Source organism: Camponotus floridanus, unplaced genomic scaffold (genome assembly GCF_003227725.1).
Source record: "Camponotus floridanus strain SB8 unplaced genomic scaffold, Cflo_v7.5 scaffold5, whole genome shotgun sequence".
Lineage (NCBI taxonomy): Eukaryota > Metazoa > Arthropoda > Insecta > Hymenoptera > Formicidae > Camponotus > Camponotus floridanus.
This window is the reverse complement of record NW_020229658.1, coordinates 644,944-664,166: the sequence shown is the minus strand read 5'-3', so window position 1 is coordinate 664,166 and position 19,223 is coordinate 644,944. Positions and strand designations below refer to the sequence as shown.

General features: G+C 29.9%; 2 protein-coding genes across 3 annotated transcripts in view; one reads left to right on the top strand and one right to left on the bottom strand.

The window, feature by feature from the left end:
* Positions 1–3,508: 3,508 nt before the first annotated feature.
* Positions 3,509–5,428, bottom strand: LOC105254016 (protein PBDC1). Its single transcript, XM_011262448.3, has 4 exons — positions 5,215–5,428; positions 4,430–4,495; positions 4,154–4,213; positions 3,509–4,091 (listed from the first exon to the last, which is right to left on the bottom strand). The coding sequence occupies exons 1-4, from the start codon at positions 5,233–5,235 to the stop codon at positions 3,744–3,746; spliced, it is 495 nt and encodes a 164-aa protein (XP_011260750.1). The 5' UTR covers positions 5,236–5,428; the 3' UTR covers positions 3,509–3,743.
* Positions 5,429–8,089: 2,661 nt separating this feature from the next.
* Positions 8,090–19,223, top strand: part of LOC105254018 (NADP-dependent malic enzyme) — a 12,814-nt gene continuing 1,680 nt past the window's right edge. Inside the window, exons 1-5 of one of the 2 annotated variants that reach the window (XM_011262461.2) lie at positions 8,090–8,148; positions 11,651–11,807; positions 17,515–17,673; positions 17,813–18,175; positions 18,319–18,630. In XM_011262461.2, coding sequence (XP_011260763.1) covers positions 8,105–8,148; positions 11,651–11,807; positions 17,515–17,673; positions 17,813–18,175; positions 18,319–18,630 — 1,035 coding nt within the window. In that variant the 5' untranslated portion in view covers positions 8,090–8,104. Of the gene's footprint in view, positions 8,149–9,648; positions 9,804–11,650; positions 11,808–17,514; positions 17,674–17,812; positions 18,176–18,318; positions 18,631–19,223 lie in introns of those variants that run through there. The other variant, XM_011262460.2, reaches the window with a different exon arrangement.

The window sequence follows — 19,223 nt, the reverse complement described above, 5'->3', positions numbered from 1 at the left end:
GTCTCATCGTCATTGTTTACTTGTTACGATGATTAATTTCATTGTCTGTCGCTTTCATCATCGCATCATATGTGTTCAACATCGTTCAAGTATATTTCTCGCCGCCATTACAGATTTATGTTACATGACGGCCGTGATTTCTACGTAAGATTATATACGTATATCTTTTAGCATCGCTTTTTACTTATTTATTGTAGCGTGTGCGAACGATGACAAACACACATTTGTCCTCTTGTATCCATTTCTTACACGAGAATATTACATATGATTTATTTGCTCACTAAGGATGTGTAGTCGACATCTATAATCTAAGGTGTTTGAAAACAAGAGTATAAAGGTGCACAAAGTATAATTATGAATTTTATAAGGATGAAGCTTTATATAAATGAAGCTAACGAGGGACCATCAAACTTTAATATATCCATGTACAAAGATAGTGCATGCACGTTAAATTTGTAATCTCTTGTATGATTTTTTATGATTCCTATAGGAGAGCAATTAGACAACATCAATTACATATTTGTATATTACATGTGACATTAAACTCAGTCGCCTGATCTTTTATTTTATTTATTTATATACATGAAACACTATACACACATACATTCATATGTATACAAGATATCCTATTTCAAATGCTGCAGTAAAAAATGAAGAATTAAACGATATAGGAAAAATAGTTTCTAACAAAGGTTGTAATTTTTCCAATATTATTTGATCATCCAGATGTCACGAGAGCATTTAAAATCGTATATTCTGTATATATTGCAAGACCGACACAGTGAAGATCATATGGCGAATTTAGAGTTTTAAGAGCGCCAATCAAGCGCAAAAATTTCTCGATTTTTTGACACAGATCGAATGCTTAATCCATCGTTATTACACATCCTCTATTCTTATTTTATACTCCCTTTTCAAGCACCCTAGAAGCAATCTAATCCTAAAACATGGTACGATAGAAAGATTGATGATCAAGCAGAAAAAATTTGCTCATTAAAGTATTTGACTCTGCTACGCTATTTGAGGATTTAATATCACGTATGCGATTCTTGTCATTTGTTCAATGTGCATAAGTGATCTGAATCAAGCACTAATCATAAGAAATGAACGTGAAATTCGGCAAGCTCTATTTTTTTCAGGTTGCATCATTCGATAGAATAAAATGCAATAAAACAAAATGTAGAGAGAGAAATGATATATATTAAATGTGATATACATCTTCTTTGAATATTTTTGAATTAATTTTCCAGGAAAGATAAGTCGCTCTCTCTCATATGTATATAAAATAACTCCATACATTTCTCCAACGCGTATAAAATAAAATACTTTAGATTCTACTTATTTAGTTAACTTACTTATTACCGCATGTAGATTACAAAAAAAACACTCGTCTAAGGAAGATTTTATTTAGTTTTATCTTGATTCTTACACTTCAATCTTGAATCAAGTGTTTTTAGCGATCAGATATAGAGAGCAAACGTGAAAAGAAGAAAATAAGAGAGAAAGAGAGATAGGGTGAAAGAGAGAGAAAATGAATGAAAGAGACTGAGATTGAGAGAAGGATCGCGTGTACACTGCTCGTATAGAGATTTGAGGAGAATCCATAATTGTACCAAATCGTTATGTGTTTTGTACTTAAAAAAGAAATAATTTTCAAATTTCAGCGTTACATTATATTTCAGGCAAGAAACGAATTCATATGGAAACTGTGAGTCACCGAATATCTTTGTGCAATCTTACGCGAATTTTTAAGTCAATATCGCTCGCAGTGCTTTGCTGATTGATCTTTTTCATTCCTGTCTATAAACAGCAATGTAAAAAATTCAGAAAATCATCTGGCGAATCGCTAAGCCGAGTTCAAATTAGACATGGATAAATCTATCGAATTATGTTTTCTTCAAACTCTATATTTGAATAAAAATTGCAATAGTTTCACAACTTATCGATAATTCACAGCTTTCATCGAGTCGTAGCTTCTCTTGCAGCATTAAACATTTAAATTTAAAAAATATTGTCTTACTTTTAACTATACTTGCCACACATACATGACGATTTGACGATTTAGATTTTCCTTGACATTTACGTAAGGGCAATAAAATATATTGTACATTTTTCGAGTACAGTTGTATTTGAATGTGTAAGTTGCATAAAAAAGACAGATTTTTTAGATATTGCACTGTCATATTTATTATTCTATAATAATGATCGATCGGCTCGACCGGATCGACCGCGCTCTCAAAGCTACAATGTATAATATATACGCATTCTCGCTAATGTATTTCGCGAAATTTCTCGTTTCTTTCTTTTTTTATAGCATTACGCGAGTGCCGTCGATCTGGCGCCCCACACACACACACATACATATATACACACACACACATACATACATTATGAATTAATATTATTAATAATAAAAGAAGGCAAACGCGTGCGCGAAATACGCATTGTTCTTTCCAATAAGAGAGGAAGACATGGTTTTCAGTGTTTTCACTACGATTGAATAAACGACTCTATATTATTACATACAATATTATATTAATAATACGAGATATTATTACACTGTAATGTTTGTTTTTGGTTATTAAAGTGTGTATATAGCAATATATTCTAGAAACGGTCGCTCTCGTGCATTTCTTCACTAAACCTTTTAGAAATTAAGATACCCGAATTACAATTTTATTCTTTTTTACTAATTTCTAAATAGTCGTAACAAAACAAGTCCTCCGCATCATTACTTTTAACTTTAATCCCTAATTTAATAATACTTTTTAGGCATCTCGCACATCCATTTTCTTTCCTTTTCTTCTTATATCTAACCGTTTAATTTGGCTTCTTATTAGTTCCAAATATTTAAATTCATTGTGATTAAAACAAATTATAAGGGGAAAGAATAATTTAACTATCGAAAAATTTTAAAAATCGTATTTAATAAGGAAAGATTTGTGAAAAGGAAGGAAAAGTGCATATATATAATAAAATCAATTTTTTAGAACTCATTAATTTACATGGAAAACATTGAATGCTTTGTATATATTACAGACTTTCCTGATTTTATCACATCATCATAATTACAATTAAAGACCATGAATTGTAAAGTAGCACAAGTTTTTGGTTTTAATTATACATCTTTTTCATCCTATTACTTTTGATACAAACTTTTTTACTGTATAATTATATAATAATTATATAATAATCAAATATAATTTTAAATATCATGCAAGATATATAGTTTCTTAGAAGGCACAATCGACAGAGACTGCACAAAAAGTTATGAACTATGTAATAAACTGTTTAAAAAATAATATATAAGGCAATGCACAATAATTTCGCAATAATTTTGGCATCTATATATTAGAGTAATTTTGTCAAGAAATTGTTTCGAAGAATATATTTCGAATACATATTGCAAGATATATATTTGAAGAAAATCATAAGAATAGGAAAAAGAAAAATTTAACAAAATATTCCATCATTAAAAACAATGGTTATGTCAAATTGAAACATTAAGCTCGTTATTTATTATATTTCGTTTTTTATTATATTAAATATAGATAGTCAGGTCATCATATAAATCGTGTTATAAATTATGTCAATTTATTGTATACCTAATGTTATTTTGTATCTTATTCACTTACAATATATATCATATAAAATCATGTCCCTACATATGCATTGTAATAAATAAAAAATTATGTATATCCAAATTTAATTCTAGCATTAAAAAAAGCTAATTGTGGTCAATATTAAACTTTACTTGATTTGAATTTTTTTCGTACACCATCATTAAAGCCTTCTCTATTTCTGGCAAGTTCTATTGCGTAAAATTGAATTCGAGTTGTCAATATACTGTTTTTTTCCGTATAATCTTGTGTGCAATCTGCCCTTAATAATGTGCCAAAACTATAATCTTCCACAAGATCCTTAAACTGTTCACAAAATGGCCTCCATTTTTCTTTTTCTTGTGGAGACTTGAATTCATCTTCATCAATCTTGTCCACTTTCATATTAGGGAAATTTTCTCTAAATGCTTTGTAGATGTCTTTATCATGAGGTGTAAGCTTCAAAATCTTTGGGTCAACGGAGCACAAAATCTGAAATATAATCTCTTTTATTTTTATTCTTATTTATTAGAATGCATATATGTAATACTTACATTAAAATAAACCTGTGCATGTTCCATAGCTTTCATTGCCCACATTGCTTCTACAGATGGCTAAAATAATATAATTAAAAAGAAGAAAATGAGTCCAATTTTTTAATATAATGTTAATAATGTGAAATAAATATAAACAAATAATAACTTATTCATAGTGTGTGTACTTATTCATATTGTAATAATATACTAGTATTAAATTATTAAGTAATAAATAATTAATACTGATATAATATTTAATATTGATAATAAATATTATTTGCACATTTTACTTACATCATTGTCAAATTCTTCAGCAGGTCTTGACAATATACTGGAACCAGCAATCAGTTGATCTGCCGTCTGAAATATAACATTTATTACATGTCGCAGTATTTTTATAGAATAATATGCCATGTCAAAAATTATTAGATATCCTTAAATTTTTTTATTTCTTAATATATAGGTCAAAATAGTAAAACATAAGTAAAACACTATCAATTTTAGTTTGATTATTTAATAATTGTTTGAATGAGCATCAAAAAAGAACATTTAGTAATTTTAATGTGACAATCCTTGCAAATGCAATAAGAAAATCTAGATTCATTTATCCTTGCTAAGTTTAGATGGTTTTAAAGAACCGATTTATTAAAAAAACAAAAAATGAAATTAGAATAGCGGAACAAATAGAACATGAATAAAGAATAGGGAAAATTTCTAAAAATCAAGGAATATTATTTAACACACATATGTACTTTGCTAATTTAAATCTGACTACAGTCAAAATGAAAATAATACATTTTGTAAACCCAAAATTGTCATTTCTTAGAAATAAGCAAATAAATAGTGTCTAATAATTTTATAGACATGGGTGATATTAAATAATTTGAAATGAAAATATAACTACTTTAATAATTAATGTTAACAGTGTAAATTTTGATGAAATGAATTTGTTACAAATTTTAGGCAATATTAGTCAATGATTTATATAAACTATTTCAATTATAATTACGCATTAGAAATACAAATGCAATGATCAGTTAGGTTATCGTACGATTTTACGAGAAAAATAATTTACATACCACGTTTCCTATTTGAGCCATTATTTTTTTAGAATTATAATATCAGATTCGTATGATTTTATATATGATGTGTATTATATACTAATTTATTGGTATAATGAAGTACAAAATCAGCTGAAAAGATCTCGTGAAAGCGTCGAATACATCAACCACGTGTGTATATGTGTAACACCTTAAAGGTGCAATTTCATTGAGGCTAAAAAGTAGCGTCAATGGTCCATTGGTTGAACAAAGAAGTAAGTAGTTGCTTCATTGTTTAACCAATGGTTGACACTACTTTTTAGCGTCAATGAAATTCCACCTTAGAGGTACAATTTCATTGACGTTAAAAAGTAGCGTCAATGAAAAGGCCGCTTAAGAGAGAGTGGGTTCCGTTCGACGCTACAAAAGTTTCAAATCATTTGATTGACCAATCAGAACGAACGGAACAGATATTTACTTCTTTGCTCTAATTTAAAATAATTGATAAAGATATTCTACATTTTATTATTTATAATATTATATTCATGAACAATAAAATTGAGAAATATTCTCACGAATTATTATAAGTAATATTATTATTCTCAAATCTTACTATTTATTATATGTAAAATTATTTTTATAACATTTATAATTATTTTTATGTAACATAATTTTCATACATAATAATGAAGGAAATATATCTTGCATATTCTTTAATTTTGATATGTTAATTAAACAAGACATTTAATCTTATAGGTATAAACACAATAAAGCAAAAAACAGAGAATTATTCACTTTGTAGAAATAAATATTTATTAAACAATCATCCGTATTTTCATTAAAACAATTCTTACATATTAATTTATAAAAATAATAATTTCTTATAAGTAGTAATTACGATACTACGACGTTACGATACGACCAATATATTAAGATCAACTTTATAGTTCTGATTTTCATTGTTTCAGTTTCTATTAAAGATTATATTAATAATCAATATATTCGCCAAATTTTCTTTTAACTCGCCAAACATATACGTACCTGGTACCTGTTGTTTACATTGATGTGTGAGAACTCTGAAGACTTCTTGTCCAACATGCTTTCATATCGCTATCTTTCGAAAATTCATATCATAACATAAGTAAAAAATGATCGAAAAACGAGTGTCTTTTCACAAGTCGAAGTTTTGCTCCTCTTTTCAATTTAATTTTTATATGTTTATTGATTCTACAGAATTTCGATACATTTAATTTATATAGAAATTGAGTTTTTTTATTTGTATCTTAAATAAGCAATAAACCTAATATTATTATTTAGCAATTTTCTATTTATAATAAATAAATCGCATAGTATTTTGAAATATTTGAGATGTTTGGGCACAAGAACGTATGTAGAAACGAGACGAAAACAAAAATCGTATATGAGAAGCTTATTTCCATTTAAACAATGTATTTTATTATTCTGAATTTTCACTCTTTTTTGTATAAATTATAATTGAGAACAAATGATTTTATACACGAAGGGAAACGTAAACATTATTTCGCTCTCTCTTTCTACATCATCATAATAAATTATGACTTTCACTTTGTTACGTGTTCACTTTGCCGTTAAAAAATAATTAAAGAAGTAGGAGAAAAAACTTTCGCAATAAAGGTGTCGGTTTTTATAAGTTTCTTTTTCTTTAAAAAGGACCAAATACATATATTTCATTGAACATATATTTCATTTAAAATAACATATATTCATTAATTACATTTTTAAACAGAAAAAAATATAATAAAATTCAGATAAAAATGATTTATCCGTAAAAATAATTTGCATCTGAAATTATCGATATTCGTCATACTGTAGAAAATAAAATTTTTCGAATTAAAGAAAAAGTTTAAAGTAGCACGAAAATTTGTCAGAGTATGTTTATATATATTTTCTGGAACAATTAATTGATTATGGAAAATTCGCATAACCAATAAAACAAATAAATATTTCTTTATAGCGTGAAGAAACTTCGACTTCTAATGTTTTTATTCATATTGAATAAAAGAAATTTGTCTCTAGAAATTTGTTTCGTTAAATGTTACGCATAGAAAGGTCCTCATATCACAAAACATTAAACGTCAATCATTTATAAGAATTTATAAGAATTTTTCGTCTTACGATATTGCTATTCGTTTGTCACTAGAAACGATTAAATGACGATGTATTCAGAATTTAAAATATGAAATGTGTCAATATCAATGAATGCCTGTCAAAAAGTGCTTGCTGGTTGCGATCTGGAGGAGATCCCGGGCGAAGTATCTTCTCAGGTAAAATATACATGAGCATAAATTGTAAATTAATTTTTCTCTTCATAAAAGAGTTCCTCTTTTTTTTCAGCAGCGCAAAGTCATCATTTTCCATACACGACATAGGACATTTTGCACGCGCGTAAGTACGCGAATAATAAGTGTTCTTACATTATTCATAATAAAAAGTCAGTCGATTAACGCAGAAATCATCACGGGCAATGTCGATAATTTAATGATCGCATTCAAAAGAATTCTTAACATACATCCATCTCACCGAATGTACGATTCTCTCTTGTGGCCGAATTACAGAGAGCTAGTTAATTAGAGCGAAAGCTGAATCGAGACAAGCGAGCATATCCTTCTCCTTCTCGACGTTGGTTCGCATTCGCGATTTGCTGGTGCAATCGGGAACATTCTGATTTCACCAACGAGGAAAGAAACTGGCGAATTGTGTGTCTTAACATTAGAAAAATCTTATTTGTTTACTTACTTCTTGTCTCGAAAAATACGGCATTATCTTCGCGCGGCCAATTAACGGAAGGTGATGAATTATTCGTTATCGATACATGAGATCGAGATAGATTGCAAAGTGAATCTATCCAATTAATCGTTTAAGTGTCTCACAATCAGTCAATCTGTCAACGATGGGCAACGGAAACTCAAAAGCTAATCATCAAAACGGCAGAATGTAAGTCTTTCCCAGTCGAAATTTTTCTTTTCGCGATCTCGATTTTAATATCATTAATAATTTAAGCTCTGTTGGATCATTCTCTTTGGAAGCTATTTAATTTATATTTAATTTATATTTGTCGAAAACCCATTTTTTAAAACCTTTAAATAAGAAACTGTTTGGAGCAAATATAAGAGCTCAATTTTAATACAAATTAAATTTATCGAAATTTTCTGAAATCTACAAATGTGAGAAAATTGAGGTTGAAAATAGGAGCAATTTTTGACTAACAATAAAATGTGTTTTCGTTTCTATCTTTCTTTATATTTTCTTAAATTAACGTTATTACTAAAAATCAATGAATAGTCACTGATAATTTCAGTTATAACATTGCAAATCAGGGAAATCTTATTGAAAGAATCAATTAGTAATAGTGACTGTTTCAATTAACAATATCTTAAAATACATCTAATATCACGTATATAAGATAAATTTAGCAATATATATATATTTTATTAAAGAAATATCTGAGATTGTGATCAAGAGTCTTACAATTAGTTATTTCTTGCTTTTCACATTTTAAAAGTAAAAAAAATATGTAATATATATATATATATATATATATATATATATATATATGTTTCTAAATTTAAATATATGTTTATTTCATATATGCATATATAGCTTCACTTTAAAAAGTATTAAATACATTAAAAAATATTAAAATAATTAAATATTAAATATTTAAATATTTAAAAAATATTAAAACAAATAGGGGAAAATATTACATTTTGCATGTATAATCATTAATTTTTAAATAAAACATACAATGTCAACAACTCTTGATTAATATTGATTTAAGTCACAAATAAAACGAGACATGACAAATATTTTTTAATGCTCTCTCTAAATTATACAACCTTCATAATAATTAATTTTCGAATAGCTTGAGGGAAATTGCGTCATTTAGACATGTCTTGAGATTGAATCATTTAGAATGTTCGAAGAAGATTAATCTTCGTTATTTCTGACTTCCACGAAAATTTTCCATTATTTCTTTAAAATTCTTAATTTTTAATTTCTTTGAAAATTGATATTTAATATATTTTGATTTTGTAATGTGCATGTCTCAGGTTAATATTAAACTATTAAATTTTTTATAAAAATATCACGCTTTACTTTTGTGACTGATGTTGCGCGTTAGTATTGAAAAGTTAAAGTAATGAAAAAAGTAATGAAGTAAAAATTTCAATGTCAATCGGAATTAATCATCGCGTGGAAAACACGTTTTCGTCGATTGCGCGTTCGATATGCGTGTTGTATTGATAACTCGCTAAAACGATAAGCGATTTCTACCGTATCGATCGATTTTCTGCTGAAAGAAAACAATAATAACTCTGTAATAACTGATAGAGTAAATTCGTGTGATACACATACATATTAGAGAAGATACGACATCTTCGCAGACGCGGAAGATAAGATACGGAGAGTTGTATATTGTTCTTACAATTAGTCTATATATAATAATAGAGCATGTCTTTGAGACAATTTTTGAGACCGTTTAGCTGTCTGACGGGCTTTCAAGGCCGCCTATCAGACGGCCTGCGTTACATCATCCGGGAACTTAAGGCTGAAACCTCATGTCGTCAGCATCAGCTGTCCAACGGCATCAGGTAAAACCGATACGTCACGATCTCGAACAATCATCCGTGCAATGTGCGAAATACTTGCGTCATTCTCTTTTTTATTTTTAAAATTTTGCTCGTTTCGAAGATAATTTCTTTTGTTGTTACGCGCGAGCCGTATAGTTGATGATTCATTTTGATGTGAAAATTTGATATTAGTATAAATATTTTGTATAAATATTGCTAAGCCAGCAGATTATAAATTAATTTTTGTTATGTATACATGAAAAAAATAATTTTTGTTTCTATTATATAATTAATGTGATGATTCAGTTGTTTTTAATTTACGTTTAAGATAAACAATCTTTTTATTAATTATCTATTAATTAATATTAAATATTACAAGCACTTTAGTTGTAAGAGATAATATGTTGTTTCTATCATTAATATAAATATCAAACAGATCTTAATTGAAGTTTAAACAAATATAGGCTTAGATTTATTATTTAATGTAGATAAATATTTACACTAATCTATAACGATGTATGATAATCTACAGTGATTCATAAAAGATAAAATATCATTGGGAATCATGGATCATCAAAGATAAAGAATCATTGTCAATAATATAATAATTACTTTCATCATTATTTATAATATAATAATTACTTTGTTGATATATTTCTTTACTTATCTTATATATTTCGGAAAATTTCATACTTTCGGGTTTTTCCAGCTTCTTCTAATTCTTCCTGAATATTTCTTAATCATTTCCCCTTCATTTTTTCTATAACTATCTCTCTCAGTTTTGTATAATTATAAAAATATACATATAATATGATGTACATATATGACATAATGTTTCAACAATTTTTTAACTGATTGGAATAGTAATGCACAGTCATAAGTTGAGTAATTCGATTAAACTTTAAACTTTGATCTAGTCGAGGTAAGAGAATAAAAATGTAGCTCGAATTCTGTTTCTTTAAACTTTGAACTTTGTTCCATGTATGGTTTTTGACAATTGTAGAATTGATTTTTTATTATTATTTGCATGTCTCATCGTTGATTAAAGATTGATGAAAGGCATTCGTCAATCGTCTGTCGAAAGATGCTCAACACGCGCGATCGCGCGATGCTAGACGCGCGTGCGCCAGACTGTGCCTCTTTACAGACACGTATTTTGTATTGGCACTCCATATCAATTCGTTTTTTTCCTCGCATAATCAATCGATAACTAATTAATACATTCCAGACGAGAATCTCAAAATTTTATAAAATACTGTTATAAAATTACGACCTTAAATATTTATAAAATATAAAATTAATAAAATTAAATAAATAAAATAAAATAAATTAATTAAATAAGTAAAATTAAGTTAATTAATTAAATAAAATAAAATTGCAATTATATCATACAATATTATATAAAACGCATTTTAATGATAGAAGCAGAAAGAAGAGAAACTGTGCATGCAAATGATTTGTATGTCTATAAATATATAATTATAAATATTTAGTATAATTAATTATCTAACATATTTAATATAATTATTTAATAAAATATAATATATATTTATAACATATATTTTTTTTCAGTCAAATTAAAAATAACTCAACGCTGAGATAATTGTCAGCATGATTGGAATTAATAAAATGCGTTTTTAAAAATATGTAATAGTAAAAGACATCAATAATGTAAATAAAATATTAAAAAACGAGAGAAGGTCGCCCCCTTTACAGATACGGCGGTGCTCTTTATTCTCCCCGTACCTTTGATCACGCCGACGCGCACACATCATATCACTGTCGCGTTCTCTATCCTACCAACGACGGTGCGTTGCGTATATGTATCCGCGCGTACTCTCTCTGAGATATCTGGCATTCGTTCGCAGGATCCAAAGCAGTAGTAAGCTCGACTGCAGCAAGAGCAAAACGTCAACCATGTCGAGCGTGGAGCGCGATCAGCTGGGCCAACGAGGAAGCGGCGACTCGTTCTGCGCCGGTCTTTTGCGCGGCCTCGACCATATCAGGGACCCGCAATTGAACAAGGTGTGTTGTGTATCGCATAATAAATGCTATAGTTTGCTATAGTCGTCGCAAGATAATTGCTCTTCGTGATGTTTATTGTTTGCATATTAACTGCCATACAAACGTTTTAACTGAGGCTTGAATTAGCACGATGCGGAAATTGTTATTGCAAATTTAGAAAAACGATGAACGTTTTTATTTAAAATTTTTATTTAACAAAAAGACATATTTTATAAAAAAGATGATATTTTCATTATCATTGCTATCGATAAGCAGATATTCCGTCCTTTCGATAGTGAAACGTATGTCATTCCTTGGTCTAAAATATTGATTTATCATTCATTGATTCACTTACATAGCTGATCGCGTATAAAGAACCAGGAAAGAAAATTAGATTTTTTTTTCATATTAGCTAGTATAAAATAAGATTCGATATTTCTCAGAGATAATTCCAGGTATTTTAAAGTTAAATTATATATTAAATACATGTATTCTGATGTAATCATTTCGTGGTATGATCATGAGTGAACTATCAACTGACAATACGCAAGATTAGAATCAGCGATAATTTACACTATTTAAACGAATATTTTCTAGATGTTAAACTTAAAAGCAACAATTACGTGTGACGCAAATGTTTCGATAATAAAATGCAAAATGACTCTGCAAACCACTAGTGGAAATGTCTGACTACGCTTGCGCAATCTTGGAGCTCGATATAATTGAGCATTCTTTGCAACTTGATACGTTCCTGAAATTCCACCTTTGAATTTTCTCTCGTCGGATTATTCAATTTCGAATCGAAATAATTAGACAGAGTCTAAATTTCGACATTAAGTTTTGAGTCGCTTTCGAGTATTCTAGCAGCGAAACTGAGAGAAACACTTTCGACCTCTTCGTCAAAATACGGATAAATATTTGTTGTTAAATTTTCGAGATTCTATGCAGAAAAAAATTAATCACTCAGATTTTATGAAATATAACAAGTTTGTAATTGTATTTAGCTTTTAAAAATGATGAGAAATTATTTCAGTATTTTTTTCACGTATAAAGTATATGACTTGACCATTTTTTTGTAAAATCGACTGAAATTTTTCGTGCAGCAAGCTTGTAAAAGAATAAAGGAAAAATGAAATCTGGCTGCGCTTAATGATGTCTTCAAATCGTACGCGCGACACATTATTTAGCGTCATTGATCGGTCTCCTTTTGCCACGATCCTTGCGGTAGGTCATGGGAAAGAGTGAATTTATATTCAAGAAATCAAGAATAGGGCGCCGTATATCGATCCGTGCATAGGGTCGCCGTCACGGGAGTCAAGAACCCCGGCAACCGTTTCCACGGTCGGTTGTTTTGTCGCGGGATGCGAAAATCCCGCGTGATTGGGAAAAGTGATCGGGTAGTGCGCGCCGAAGATAAATGGAGACCGATTGGTGGACGCTCGTCCCTGATCAGAATCGCGCCTCGCGCATTCCTGAGACTCTGCTCGCTCTGGATGGAAGGGTATCTCCGTATTCTTACTTGCACCGCTGATTCCGCGACTTCGCTTCGAAATTTGCGATTTTTTTTTCGCACGATCGAATTTTTTTTTCATTTTAAATCGACGCGTCTTGATGCACCAAAGATATACCAGTCTTACATATTAAGTTTTATTAATCATTTTATTTTTATTTATTTCCTATTATTGAAGAATGAGAGTTTGTATTTTATATAACTGATTCGATCAATGCCGATTAATTTTTGTTATAGAATTTGTGTCTTATTCCGTCATGTTGTCTGTCTTTTCCAAATTTGACTAATTAATAAAATTTTATAAAATTAATTACATAGCACATAATAGTAATTATTCATTAGCACGTTAAAAAATAAGAGAAAGAAATAAGAAAAATAATCAAGTTATAAATAAAACTATGATAAAAAGAAATCTCTGAATATTTTGCATAATTAATGTAAAAGCATGACGAGTATAATTTACCTTGTTTAATAACGAGGAATTTCTGAGAAAATACTGAAACGCATCTTAGCCTTGTCAGCATTATCATCAGCTTACTCAGCTAGATATAAACATACCGCAAAAAATTATATCTATTAAAACTTGTAACACAAATTAGCATGAAAATAATAAGTTCAAAGTGTATTTCATAATTAAAATAATTTAATTAAAATAATTTAATTATGAAAATACCGTTAATATTAAAGTGTAAATATATTACTTTTATACATATTATGTAAGAGAAGCATCTCTACATATATTTTTGTTTCTCTTCAAATTATAATATATCATTTATAGAATTTGAAAGTTTTCAGCAATAATGCATATAATGGTCTTTTCAGGTAATTTATAATTTATAGGATTAAATCATATTATAAATTTATATTTTGTCTCACTCGAAATTTAAAAAAATAGCACGAAGAAAAATCCTCTTTTATCTTAGAGCAAAGTATTTTTCTTATCATCTTAGTTGGTCTTCGTTTTAAAATATGTATTAATGTACAGATAGAGAGAACCTCCACACACATAGTGGAAAAGTACAGGCTGATCGCGTACGCTGACCTCTCTCCATCGAATTAAATCAATTCGCCCTAATGTTCGACCAATGTCGTTTCAGAAAGGATAATTTTTCAAAGATGACAATATTACCCGTTACACGTATACCACCGTACACACGTATAAGAAAAAGTTGAGAGTAATATATTTCGTGCAACGACATTGAAAGATAAAAAAAGAATTAAATGCATGTTTTATCTCTAGTGATCTCTCATTCTTCCAAGGTTGATTTTATGTCAAGAGGAGAGTAAGGGTGTTGCTATGTTTGCGATACGTTATCACTCGGCATTTTAAGCTCACCATCTGCATATATGACAACGTGTGTATATGTTATCGAAAATAGAGTACATTTGGACGAGCAAAAAATTGCGACATTTTTTTTTAAACATTTTTGAAACATGCAAAAATTGTTATTTTTTCCTATTTTTTTCTTATGTCCAAATAATTCGCGAGTGTACAGATATATTTGCAGACTATTTTGTATCTATAAACTGATCGCATTTTAATGATCAAACATTTTAGTTGTGTGAGAGAACGTATACATATATATATAGACTTAAAATGATTTATTGTATATATAAAGTCCATAAATAGCAATAAAAAAGAGAGAATATTTTTATCTCACAATCAGTGTATTTCTCCATTTTTTATTTTGAAATCAGTTGTTGAAATCATGTATCGTTGAAAAACAAATTGTTGAGTCACTGACGATTTCAATTATAAGTACGTATAATATTGTAAGTTAGTGAAATTTAATTGAAAGACACAATTAATAACGGTTATTGTTTCAATTAGTAATATTTTAAAATGTTTCTTATAACATTATATGTGAAAGTTAATTTATAGCGATGTATTTCATTAAAAGAATCAAAAAAATATCTGAGTTTAAACCAAGAAACTTTCACTTTCACTTCAAAAAACTTCTTCATTTTTCATAATTTTATGAAATTGAAAAATTAAAAAATTTTTAATTGAAAATATTTAAAATTGAAAAATAATAACCGGGAGATAAAGATTGTAGTTATCGTTGCTAGAGCGAACCGATTTGATTATCTCTTCTTGAATAATATTATGCATAAACTCGTTAAACTTTTCCGGTGGTTGGAAATAATAGAATCACCAAACAATGCGGTTCATTAACCGCAGTTAGATAAGTCAACCGGATAATGAGTCGCCTTATAAATTACATTTTTCTTCAATATTGAAGAAAACACTAATACCCACTACATCATTACGCGATTTTTATGAATTTGCATTATTACTCTTATTACGCAATTGCTGGTTTCACAATTAATCTTGCTAATCTTGCAATCTTGCTCAGTATTAAAGACTTTGGAAAGATATTCTCAAATATAGTGAATAGAATTATAGTGTTTGATTTTTCCTTAAACTTTTAATTCTGTCGTTTATTATTCTTTTTTTTTAAATTGTAATTATGATTTCATGTAATATATTCCACTATTAAATTAAACGATAGAACAGATAACTCTCTACAAGGTTGTATTTGAAATGCATCTGTTAAATTTTAATGATGGAAATAATTGCAACGCATTGACATTCGTTTGATCGCGATCGATATTTTAAAGATTACTTGGCACAGCTCAACATTCACTTTAAAAAGTATTACAAATATCCCTCTAGGATATAATTATATCATCATGTGTTGATAGTTATGTGTGTATACATATTATGTGTCTATAGTTATAATTAAATTATTAAATCATTATTAAAATTAATTATTAAATTAATTATTAAGTAAATAAAAATATATACATATAAATATATAAATATATACATGGATATACACATATGTATACACGCGTTAATCAAGATTCAGTCACGATTTATATCGTTCCATGCATGTATAATTAATTTTCTTTTTTAATTTTGCGACACTTGATTTATCTTCGTATAATAATATCTATACCAGATTCTATATTAGATATAATTATATTGCCATAGGCATTATAAGAGTATCCTTGCAAGTGAATGAGATCATACAAGTCCTGAGGGTACACATGTGTGTTCTCTCTCTTTTATACACACATAGGTACTTAAATCACTCCAATCTTCACCGGAATTTATCGTGATACACGCATGTACATTGACCAATTCAGTTTGTAAAAACCGAGGTGGAATGACGATCAGCAGATCACCTTTCACCCACGCTAGGATTGCACAATCAGCAGTGTTAATTCTTTTTTAATTGCGGTCAGAGTCGAAGTTGTCGGGGCAAAAAATTAGAGTTGAAGATAAAACGCAGAGCAAATTTGTTTCTCTGGCTAAATTGACTCGTTCTTAATCTTTCTGATTCACGAAACACTATGAGAAAAAGAGTTTGCGATAACGACACGTGCGTGTCGCGTGTGAGTACTAAAAATGCAATCTCTCGCTATAAAAATATACTCGATAATAGCAACGTGATCGAACTGATTAAACTGAAATATATATATTTAACATATCCGAAAGAGGCATTCGATTAATTTTTTTTAATCTTCAGAAAGAGCAAGAGACTCTAATACGAGTCAAAATATAAATGAACTCGAATGTGAGTTTTTACTCAACTTTTTTTCATCAAACATAATTAAGGATGTTTTGTACCTATTTTCAAAATATTGAGAATTTAATGAAAATTGTACAGAACGTCCTTACATATGTTTAGAACCCTTCAGTTTTTAAATCGATTTTAAATCGATTCACTAAAGTGTTCACAAGTTATAAGGATTTTAATTGCACCGAATTAACATGTGTCCTTATGGGAAACGTATAACCACATCGATTCAAATGACAAAATACATGGAAATAATATTCAGAATTTGTTTAAAATTTGCAAAAGTTTAGATACAGAGGAAATATTTGGTCAAATAATATTATACAAGTACTAACTGATTAAAAAGATATTAAATATAATTCAATGAAGTTAGCCATGTATCTGTCACAAGACGAAATTCTCTGCCAAAAGTTAATCATTTCGATTAACAAAATTCGGAATATTTCAATAAAAACGCAATAAATATTAAAAAATGCATCTCTGCACTGTAGCTGAAATCAAATTGTAATATTCCACACAATTTCTTACTCAAAATACACCAAAAGTGGATATATTCGTCAATATTGATTTTCAGCTACTTTTTGCTGGGATTGTACATACAAAACATTCTTAAACAATCGCTGCGTTACAGGGTATGGCGTTCACCATCGAGGAAAGGCAGATGCTTGGTATACACGGTCTCCTACCAGCGGCTGTGAAAACCCAAGACGAACAGCTGGAGCTCTGCCGTCTTAACTTGGAACGCTACACGGACGATCTCTCGAAATACATATATCTCATAGGCCTACTGGTACATACCGCTGAAACGCGGCAACTGTATCGCTTCGGATCGGAGATCCGCCTATTATGGATCTCCCGGTCTCCGGCTTAATCAGATCCCCCCGTTCGTCTCTCACGTTGATTCTTACATAGAGTCTTGTTCCTCCTAGGACAGAAACGAGAAACTCTTCTACCGTTTGTTGGCAGAGGACGTAGGTAAAATGATGCCGCTGGTGTACACGCCAACTGTAGGTCTGGCGTGTCAGAAGTTCGGCCTGGTCTATCGAAGGCCCCGTGGCCTCTTCGTGAGCATCCACGATCGAGGACACGTCTACGATGTTCTGAAGAACTGGCCCGAACACGATGTACGGGCGATCGTCGTCACCGATGGCGAGAGGATATTGGGACTGGGCGATTTGGGCGCGCATGGCATGGGTATCCCGATCGGGAAATTGTCATTGTACACCGCGTTAGCCGGCATCAAACCTCATCAGTGTCTGCCTATCACCCTGGATGTCGGTACCAATACCCAGGTGTGTGAAAACATGTTGCACTTTTGAATGCTGTAGACTACTCGAAATATTCTCGTCTTGTTGCTCTTCATCAATGAACAATATATGTGTATTTAATTTAAAAAATTCATGTGCTTCAACCATCGTTTTCTCTCTTCTTGCAGTCGTTATTGGACGATCCTCTGTATATTGGTCACAGACACAAGCGCGTCACCGGCCAAGTTTACGACGACTTTTTGGACGAATTCATGGAGGCTGTTGTGAAGCGATACGGCCCGAATACGTTGATCCAGTTTGAGGATTTCGGCAATGTTAACGCATTCAGACTACTCCAGAAGTATCGCGACGATTATTGTACCTTCAATGATGACATCCAAGGAACCGCCTCTGTCGCCGTCGCCGGATTATTGGCTTCGCTTCGCATCACGCGAAAGAAACTCTCGGAGAACACGATCGTGTTTCAGGGCGCCGGAGAGGTGCGTCGAGGCATTTAAGGATGTTTCGTACTTATTTGCAAGATATTGAGAATTTAATGAAAATTGTACAGAATGTCCTTACATATGTTTGGAATCTTCAGAACAATTTTAAATCGATTCACTAAAGCGTTCACAAGTTATAAGGATTTTAATTTGCACCGAATTAACAAGTGTTCTTATGGGAAACGTATAACCACGTCGATTCAAATGACAAAAACACATGGAAATAATATTCAGAATTTGTTTAAAATTTGCAAAAGTTTAGATACAGAGGAAATATTTGGTCAAATAATATTATACAAGTACTAACTGGTTAAAAATATATTAAATATAATTCAAAATTGAAGTTAGCCATGTATCTGTCACAAGGCGAAATTCTCTAGCAAAATTTAATCATTTCGATTAACAAAATTCGGAATATTTCAGTAAAAACGCAATAAATATTAAAAAATACATCTCTGCACTGTAGCTAAGATCAAATTGTTATATTTCACAATTTCTTACTTAAAATACACCAAAAGTGGATATATTCGTCAATATTGATTTTCAGCTACTTTTTGCTGGGATTGTACATACAAAACATCCTTAAGCCA